Genomic DNA, 10,787 nt, shown 5'->3' on the forward strand with positions numbered 1-10,787 from the left:
TAAAAACCCACAAATATACTTTGGTAAGAGTTTTAATACGTACATCTTTATAAATGTCAGTCACATTCTTAAATTAACAAGTCACATTTAGTCAGATGTGTTTAGAAAAAAAACAAAATCAATAAATGCAGATTTATAAAATAATCTCATTAAAAGGAGTACCTTTTAGCTCTATGCAAAGCTTATGACAAAACACACTTGTAATCATTTATTTTAACGGTTGAAAAAATTGAGGATCAAAGCAGTATTAGTGTTTATTCACATGACTACTGTGAGAGTTTAATTACTCATCAACAAAAGAAACAACAATGCATAGAAAAATGCTTATTGTAATTGTATGATCAGTGCATTACACTGTAAAAATTATTTTCATGATTTGTTTTTACAACATTATTTTTTTTTGTCAAATCAACTTCAATAATTAATGTGGTTCAGATAACAACATAATATTTTGAGTTTCTGTTGATTAAACCAATCGCCTTCATTGCATTAACTCAAATATTTTATTTCAATAAACTCAAAATTTTAAGGCAACAAGGTAACTTCGTTTTTTTTAAGTTAAACCAACGATTCTTTTTTTTTTTTTTTTTACAGTGTATATTTTGGCATTTAAAGCAAAGTGTCACATACATGTAAAAGATGATTTGAGTCAGATTAGGGGGAATATAACACTGGATAACCAGGAATCACACAGTCCGTTCATCCCTGAAGAACACCGAGTCCTCTATCTTGTGCAAACATCTTCATTGCACTGTAAAGGACACAAAAATAATAAAATCATTTGGTTGATCGTGTGAAAATGAATAACTAAAAGTATCCTTGAGTACATAACATTGGACCTCATTTACAGTATGGAAACACTGACACATTTTTGAAATATCTTTATTTGAGTTTGATACAGGTTTGGAATGGTGAGCAATGACAGAATTGAAACTTTTTTTACGCTGAACTATCACTTTAATAACAGGAAAGTCAATCTTTCAAGTTATAATCAAAGCAGAACTGGGATGCACAGGTCAGTCTGACATTGCATTTTACGGCCGTGTGAAAGTAACCATCACAGCCCACACTCCCACAAAGGAAATGGCATCGTTGGCTCAAAAATGACAAAACAGACGCCGGTAGTCTTTAATGGGTAAACAAGACCTGCGACACGTCCTGTTATTGAACTTCAAAGCAACGTAACTGTTTTTAATATAGAGCAGATGTGGTGCTTCGTTGTATTAATAGAAATATTTCAAAGACACTGTCTGCCAAACCAATATTAATGTTCATTCTGAGCATCATCTAATGGTTGAGGACAAGAAACTGGATTGTGAGAAATTAAATGTAAGAAAGTTATTTGGAGGCTTTTTCAAACCATAATGCCCTTGACGGATCAGTTATTGAATGCATACAATTTAAATCATCCAATCAATTTCCCATGGGACTCTCCCATGTCATTCAGTGACGACACTTGGGTTTGGGCTCTTGACTTGTCTGTTGGGCCCTTTCCTTCCTCAGAAGACCCATGGGAGCGATCTGCTCTGAGATATGCTGCTGAATGACACCATGTTTATTCTTCAGATGGACTAAAGGTCTTTTGGTAGATCTAAGGGTGTGGTACGACACAATGTATGTTTCTCGTGTAGCCAGACTTTTGACTTCGGCATAACAAATGAGACCACAATAATAGCGCAGAATAAAACATTCTAAAAATATGGAGTGTGACTTCCCAAAATGAGCGCAGAGAAAACTGATGAAATTAATGAGAATCTCTATTTTGTCCTTTGTGATCAGAATCGCTGATTAAGTAGCAAAAACAGTTTTCAAACATTAGAATTATTACTAATAGAGTGATTTCTGAAGGATCATGTGACAATGAAGACTGGAGTAATGATGCTGAAAATTCAGCTTTGCATCACAGGAATAAATTACAATTTAAAAGATATTAAAATAAAAAGAAGTTATTTTAAATTGTAATAATATTTCACAATATTACAGTTTTTACTGTATTTTTGATCAAATAAATACAGTCTCAATGAGCATAAGACATTTTTAAAGTCTTAATTGTTCCAAAGTTTGTAGTATGCAAACTAAACTCATTTTATATTTTTCAATGATCACAAGCTGCAAGCTTGTTGCATTTTGGCAAATCTGGTAATTAATTTCCTTATAATTAGTGTTTATAATATCAATGTGGTATCTTTTAAACATGATGTTTTGTGTCACTAGCACTGATTAATAAGATTTATTTTTATAAATTACAAGAATTACTAACCATTCCATGAAATAATGGCACATTTTTGTTATTTTGGCATTAAACGTTTTGTCCAAATGAGAACAAACATGTTTCAGAACATCTATAAGTGTTTTTGCTGGTTTATATACCTTTACCATTCACCTTATTAAATCACAAGAAACTCTTATACTCTTTGAATTGTCGAAGACATTGATTAACAAACCATGCCTTTGGAGCAATGGAGCCTCATGCATCCAGGCCAGAAATCTAGGGGAATACATGTTTTGTCATCTAATTTGAAGACTTTTATACTATTTTATGTGTCCACATACTTCTTGGGGTGACTGCACTTGGAAATATCTCAGTTGGAATTGGATTGTTTTGGAAATCCAAAAATCAAAATTCTGTCATTATTTACTCACGCATGTCTTTCTTTCTTGCATGCAATCAGTATGATGAAAGTGAATGAGTACTGGGACAGTTGAGCTCCCAAAATCACAACAAAGCACCATAAAAGCATCATAAAAGTAGTCCACTTGACTTGTGCACTATATTCAAAGTCCTCTGAAGTCATATAATATCTTTGTGCGTAGAATAACCTAAAGTTACCTAACCTAACCTAAAGTGTCACCAAAAATATTTCATATGTCAGGCTTTACAGGGTTATTCTAGCAATCAATTACTCTATTTTTTCTGTTTCTCTATAAAGAAAGATTTTGCTTCCTCGACTGAACACACATGGAACCAAATGAACTGCATCCCCCATTTGAACTTAGCAATTTGGTCTTCTTCACCTCATTTTGAGCTTGACAAGGAAAAGAGAAGCCAACGGTTAAGTCCTTACCTCAGACCACGCGTGACATTAGGGGTTGCACGTCTACATAAAAACCCCCTGTAATAACCAGCGGTGAAAATAGTATCCGCTGGTTTTAGTGGGTTTTGTTGTGAGATGAGCTCCACTGAAATCTCACACCCAGGTGCATCATGGGGCCTCGGGGTGGTTAAGATCACGCTAAACCAGGAGATCGATCTCACAACAAGACTCTGTTCTACCCCACAATCACTTCACTTGTTCAAACATCCACTTACATAAGGCAAAGCATCTGTGCTCCAACATCAGACAGATTCGTGCCTTTCTTTCTAGAACAGCTATTGGTGAAGCTGCTCGTTGACATGAATTAGGTCACGCTGCGGCAGAACACAGATTCTTTAGCATGTCTTGTGGAGGCCTGTAAGGGTTTAATTGCGCTCATATTCTGGTCTATTTAAGCCACTGAGAAAAAGTAAGATATTATTCCAGTGAAATTCCTCTGGTGTCCTGGTTTCACCATGTTCTTGTGTGGCTGCATGGACCAATGCAACCCAAAATCTTATACTTTACTGCAGTAAAAACCACAGTGAAATTGTCCTTGTAAAGTGACCCTACACAATACACAATAAGAATATTAAGACTGGCCTCAAAAATACATTAATATAATAGTGTAGTCACATTTTTTGAGTCAATTAAAGTAGAAATCTATAAAACTGGGTAATGTTAGACAGTCTGTGGAGAAAAAAAAACTCTTGTTCTTTGACCATAAGTAATAAAATATCAAGCATCAACATGAGAACAATACTGAAACCACTTGTTCAAAAACACATCAGAGTTATTTTAAAAACCAAAACTTCAATGTTAGCCATTTTAATATCACTTCAGATAGTAGAGGTGGGTAGTACAACTAAAATCCTATGCATATGACTAATATCATGAGTAATTTTATTTCATAATACTGTTATCTTGCTAAGAAAATCAATTATAAAATGGCTTATATATTAAATACCTGTGGTAATGCCTATTCTGATATAATACATTGGTTCTTCATCTCGTGTGTTTTATTTGGGACATGATGAACGCAAATTGAATAAATTATAAGTCTGTGCAAAAACAGCTTCGAGTTATGTAAAACAAATCTCAAAACAGTAACACTTATATTCTAAAATGGATAGTTCAGACTTTTCTGTATTAGTTGCATTTAAAGATTATTTATGCACACATTAGAGCTGCATGATTCTGGATACATTGAGAATCACAATTTATTTTAGAGATCACGATTCTCCCATGATTCTGAAAAGACAACTAAACAAAATAGCATGTAATAAGGTTCTGATAAAATGTTAATTGCTGCAGTCTATTTAAAAAAATATTTAATTAATTTGAATTATTATTATTATTATTATTATTATTTAATTTATTTTTTTAATCGGTTTGAATGAATGATTCAATGACTCACTCATAAAGACTTCAATTGTTTTATAACACATTTTTAAATAATTTTTTTTAACAGTCATTTATTGGCACTTACTGGTGTAACCTATACATGACAACTGCTCTCTCTTGAATGTTTGCTGTGATTGTACTTGTCAAAGGATTAATAGAATCATTGTCATTTAGGAATAAGATCATGAATGGAGATCGTGACCTTTTAACTATTAATCGTGCAGCTCTAGCACACGTTTAATTCTATATTAAAGCATCAAGAAATGCACTTCAGTGGTTCTCAACTGGTTTTGACTTCAAGGCCCCCTACTGCCCACAAGAATATCTGAAGACCTGACCTTCCTAGATTCTGTAAATTAAATTGCAGGATTCCAGAAGTTTTAAGAGCTGAATATTCCCACTCATTTTAACAAATGAATTTGCCAGTTGTTGTTCATCATTTACTGGCTAAGGATTAAGGACAACAAGTTTTAAAAATATTATTACTCACTTGCACTTACTAATTTCTACCAGATAAAATGTTTTAGAGAATGGCATAAGTTTAAAAAAAAAATCCCATTCCCATTTAGAGTTTTTATGAATTTATATAAATTTTCCAGGTCTAGAAAAGACACTTTCAAAATTAGGCTATTTCTTTTATCCTAGTTTTTCAAGACAGTTGAAAAAAAAAAAAAAACAGTTGCTGAGGGGGTGAAATAAAATATCTTGATTTTTCATTTAATGCTTGTTTTGTGTTGTTTTAAATGACTGCATTGTTGTTGTATTGCAATGTTGTTCCTATTGCAATAAAATACCCAGAAACAACTCAGAGGAAGAACTCCTGACTGGTTTACCCGATAATCACAACCACTAACTTTTTATGAGACATCTAACTATACTCCAGTATCAAAGAGGTTTGACACTTCCTATGTTTTACCTGTGGCTTTTCTCCAGCCTGGACGTTGGCAGAGATCCCGAGAGCTTTGGTGATGTCCTCAAGAGATGCGTTGTCTGCAGGCGTTTTCTGGACAAAATGCAGCAAAACCTTTTCTCCACCTGAACAGAGTGACACATTCGTGCATTGTGATATTGTTTTCATGACAGTTAAGCACATTTTCATTATTGTAGGCCGGAAAATTTTAATTTTAATTAATGTAATGCAAAAAAAGATCTATAATTCAAATAGTAAAGTATTTATATGTTATGGTAGTACTGTTTAAACAGAAAATTAATCAGTTTTAATTAGAATAAAATAATAGTACTGGACAAATATTACTCTGTTACATTAATAAGAATCTAATGAGAATCATCATGAGATTAATGAGAACCTCAACATCCAGTTGAATTCAAGTAATGAGAATTGTGTGAAAACATGTTTAGTTGTATTGCTGAATTAGTGCTCTTAAGCTTACTGTTGACACTAAGACCCAGAAACAGTTCAGAGACTCATCAAATCCACAAACATCAAGGTTTATTCTAAAATGCTAATCTCTGCTACAGGCAGATTTCTTCACATTATTTCTCAATGCTGAGCTCAGAACAGATTTGCATGTGCTAAATGTGAAGTCATGCTGCCCTCTAGTGAGAATAATGCAGACTGCTTCCATTACAAGCTTGCTTCTCTTCTATGACACGCTTATCAGTACACAAGAGGAACTAAAAGATAAAAATTACCTTTTGCGATGATGAGCATGCCTCCACTCTGCAGAAGATCTCCACTAAAGTTTCCTTGAATTCCTTCTGCACTTGCCTTCAGACAGGGTGAAAAAAAATGAATCAAAAGCTTTATCTGAAAGTTTTTAGCACATCTTGAAGTAAGGTATTATTTATTTAACACCTCAAATTTGGTCTTTGGTCATTATAAAAAAACTTTTACAAATAAGGTATCTAATTAAAGTCACTTAATCACTAGTTATCACTGGACCAGAATTATAATTTTCATTCAAAAATGACTATTAGAAGCAATGTATGATGCATTATAAATACCTTAGAGGCAATTTCTCGTACTTTCTTTCCCATGGCAGCTGGAACCACATTAATGGCATTGTACCTGAGTTTGGAAACCAGAAAGATTTTGACATGCTTGTGTCATGGTCCAAAATCATACACTCGTTCACCTAAAAATAAAAATTCTGTCATCATTTACTCCCCATCAAGTTTTTCCAAACCTGTATGAATGTCTTTCTTCTGCTGAACACAAAAGAAGATAAAAAATACTATGGAAGTCAATGGGGTCCATCAACTGGTTGGTTACCGACATTCTTCAAAACATCTTCTTTTGTGTTCAGAAAAAGAAAGAAATTCATACAGGTTTGGAACAACTTGAGTGTGAGTAAATGATGACAGAATTTTCATTTTTGGGTAAACTATCCCATTAAGTAAAAATAATCATGAATATGCTCAAGTTGAACCTCATACCTTTTAAAGCCTAAATCTTTGTAACACTGTTTCTTCTCGTCAATGTAGATGTCTAAAACAAAGAAAAAGTTAAATATTCACAGGATCAGACACCTTTTATCAGTGGCAAATCCAAGGCAAACCCAAGGCAAACACAGGCATGGTAAGGATAGTAACAGGTAAAAAGGACAGTAAAAGACAGGAATTCGATCAGTAATAAATTCAAAACAAAACCCACGCAATGAGCTTAACCTGAGGTTATCACTTATTTCAGAAGAAAGAATGCAGAGTATTGAAATCCTTCTTTAACTCAATGGTGTCCAAGAGCGCACTTGTGAAAACTGCTTATTTCCTGCTTTGGAGATGCTCGAATAAATCCTGAATCCAGCATAAGCTGAATTTGAGCATATTGTGCTTCAATGAAAGCAAGAAAATGATCAATGTCACTCAGTTACATGCACTTAAACAGACACTTTGTGTTTTATGTTATGTCATGTATTATTTTACAGACCCGGATGCATTATGAGTTAAGGCCCGTTCACACCTAGAAAGATAACTATAAAGATAAAGATGACGATAACTATATTAGCTTTCACACCAGTGGACAATATGGTTCTGTTTATTCTAAAGGCCTGTTCACACCAAGGAGGATAACTATAATGATAAAGACATAGTTCTAAAAATTGTACTAAATATGAAAGAATAGCAGAGTCCACACCACAACTATAACGATAACGGCACAGAGAAATAATGTCGTTGGAATCACTTTCAGAACGATTTTTTCCAGCTGATGAACGATAAAAACATTGACAGCAAATCAGAATCCATCCTGCTTTAAAGAGCTTGAATGCTTAAAGCAGCAGGTATGGAAGCTTGTTTCCACCATAATATAAAAAATAAAAAAAGATAATTGCGACTTTTTATCAGAATTGCGAGATTTTAACTCACAACTTTGAGTTATAAAGTCAGAATTGCCTGAAATAAAGTCAGAACTGTGTGATATAAAGTCACAATTGCGTGATATAATGTGCAATTTTGAGGGAAAAAAGACTGACGTTTATATCACAATTCTAAGAAAAAAGTCAATTGTAACAAAAGACAAAATTGCGTCTTATAAATTCAGAATTGCGAGTTTATTCTGACTTTTTTCTTGCAATTGCGAGTTTATATCACACAATTCTGAATTTATATCTCACAATTCAGACTTTCCTCAGAACTGCAAGATATAAACTCACAATTTTAAGAAAAAAGTCAGAATAAACTCACAATTCTGACTTTATAAGACGCAATTGCGAGTTTATATCATGCAATTTTGACTTTATAACTCGCAATTGTGAGTTTATATCTTGCAATTTTGAGAAAAAAAAGTCAGAATTGTGAGATAAAGTCAGATTTGCATGATATAAACTCACAATTGTGAGAAAAAAGTCAGAATTGCGACTTTATAATTCAATTAATGCAATTGCGAGTTTATATCATGCTATTTTGACTATAACTCGCAATTGTGAGTTTATATCTCGCAATTCTGAGAAATAAAGTCAGAATTGTGAGATGCAAACTCACAATTGTGAGAAGAAAAGTCGCAATTACCTATTTTTTTTTTATTATACAAAACTGCAGTGTGTGCTTTTAGGTTCAATCCAAGAAAGATAACTGTTATATAAAGATAACTATAACTATAACTACATCAGCGTCCACACCAGCGGACGATATCGTTCTGTTTATTATAAGCACGCACTGCAGTTCTGTAGTCTGTCGCGAAATGCTCAAGCTCTTTACAGCAGGATGGATTCTGATTGGCTGTCAATGTTTTTATCATTCATCAGCTGGGAAAAATCATTCTAAAAGTGATTCCAACGATATCGTTTCTCTATTATTATAATCGTGGTGTGCTATTCTTTTATATTTAGAACGATATAGAACCCCATCGTTATCGCTATAGTTATCGTCTTTGGTCTGAACAGGTCTTTATAAGGTAACTACAAGATCTTTCACTGTGGTCTCAGACTTTCATAACCCACTGCATATTTGAGCATCATTAGTGTAAAACTAAGAAATTAGGAACAATATTAAACAATAAAGTCAAGCTATCAGTGTCAAATCCTCACCGCCCTTGAAGAATCCCCCATCCTTGAACTCCTTCACTCCCGTCTCTTCAGGTCCGATGCCAATCAGAGCGATGCCATTTGCTTTCAGGTCTTTCTCCAGTTTACTGACCTCCGCTGCCATCCACCGGCACACCTGACAACCAAACCTCCGCAAGAAGAAGAGAATGACTGTCTGCTCCCGCCACAGAGAGCCAACCTCCACCATCTAATAGACAAGAGACAAAAAAGATAAAAGTTTCATTCATTAGTTCCAGCTCATAAACAGTAATTCATAGGGGATGAAACAAACTTTATTTACATTTTGGGGTAGTTGACATTACATATGAAGCCGTGACATGCTACAGTTCATTTAAAATTCATTTTCTAATTAATTTAAAATTGTTACACACGCCATTTTTATCAGCCGATTGCCGATAGTGTGAAAATTTGCTTTTATCAGCCGATACCGATTATTGGCCGATATATCGGTGCATCTCTACTTAGACGGCAAATAACATTACATATATTAATAATATTAAATACGTTTAATATTTTAAAAAGTATTTTAAACAGTAATTTTGACATGGCAGTACAGGTACCTAAAAGTATATACCCAATTAGAACAAGGAACCCCCAAAAGAAACCCATAACTGCATAGGTTTGAAGCATTATTTTGTTGCATTACATTATAAAGACTCATAATGAGTTTTCATTGCTTTTGACACCTGCAAGCAGTGACTGAGTTGTCATTTAGACCTCGAGTGTCAATGTGTTTATATCACATCAGGAATAAGAGCAAACTGATCCTCCTAGGGATCATCACTTCACAAACATCAACTAAATCTTAACAGCTGCAGTGTGAGAAGAGCTTTACATTTGTTTACAAAGTCATGATCGAAGGATGACACAATGTGAACATCAGAACAGGAAGTGTTTTTCATGAAAACACTTTGAAATATTCATTTAAATGGTTTTAATATAAAGTAGTATTTCTTGTTTTCAATAACCAGGTTACTTTAGTACTCATTATTTAAGTTTTAGAAATGATTCAGTCAGTGACCGTTTGCATCTGAACATCACTATAGTCTGCTAGTAATAGGCTAACTTATAGAAACATTGAAACGTTAGTTGAATTATTACCTCTCCAGACGTGGTGTTTTTTAGTTGGTTGGCTCCTAGGCTGGTCAAATTTACGGATGACATTTTCTTAGTGTTTATTTTTTGCCTTTAGGTGTGAAATTCGCTCTTGCTCCTTCAGCTGTTTTTCACACTTTACACAACCGCACAAACGCGCCGCTGTTATATACACACGCCCACTTGTGTAAGACATGACGTGAGTGACACGCGTATCGACCAATCACAGCTTCTGGAATTCAAACCATGCGCTCCAGGGGCGGGGCATATTACATAAATATGACAATGGCAACTCTGTTATTATTTGTTAGATATTTAATCAACGTCCCGAAATTATTTTATTATATGTGTAAATGTAAATGTATGCTATGAATCACTCCAGTCTACAATATATATATATTTGAGCCCAAGATCAAGGTTAACATATTCTATAAGATCATTTAGGGTGTGGTTTAGCCTATCTGGGTTTAGTCTAATTGACCTACATCAAAGGTCAATAATTTCAGTCTGTCTTCCTCCATTTGAAAGTTGTAGTGATTTACATTTAATAATCAGTACAGACCTAGAGAGAAAAAACAAACAAACTATTTACTCAATATCGGTATATAGCTAGTAAATTATTAACTTCAGAATGGTGTTGGTTTGCCATTCCTTAATATCGTCCCTAACAGGGCTTTCCACATAAAATAAAATAGATTAAAATGTAAATAAA

At 33.9% G+C, this 10,787-nt stretch overlaps 1 protein-coding gene across 1 annotated transcript; it reads right to left on the bottom strand.

The window, feature by feature from the left end:
* Positions 1–16: 16 nt before the first annotated feature.
* On the bottom strand, positions 17–10,270 carry prxl2b (peroxiredoxin like 2B). The gene is made up of 7 exons (XM_051912177.1): positions 10,082–10,270; positions 8,963–9,167; positions 6,876–6,927; positions 6,444–6,507; positions 6,132–6,207; positions 5,395–5,513; positions 17–751 (listed from the first exon to the last, which is right to left on the bottom strand). Exons 1-7 carry the CDS (start codon positions 10,142–10,144, stop codon positions 725–727), a joined length of 606 nt encoding a protein of 201 aa, XP_051768137.1. The 5' UTR covers positions 10,145–10,270; the 3' UTR covers positions 17–724.
* Positions 10,271–10,787: the final 517 nt, after the last annotated feature.

The sequence above is a fragment of the Ctenopharyngodon idella genome, chromosome 11, assembly GCF_019924925.1.
Source record: "Ctenopharyngodon idella isolate HZGC_01 chromosome 11, HZGC01, whole genome shotgun sequence".
NCBI lineage: Eukaryota > Metazoa > Chordata > Actinopteri > Cypriniformes > Xenocyprididae > Ctenopharyngodon > Ctenopharyngodon idella.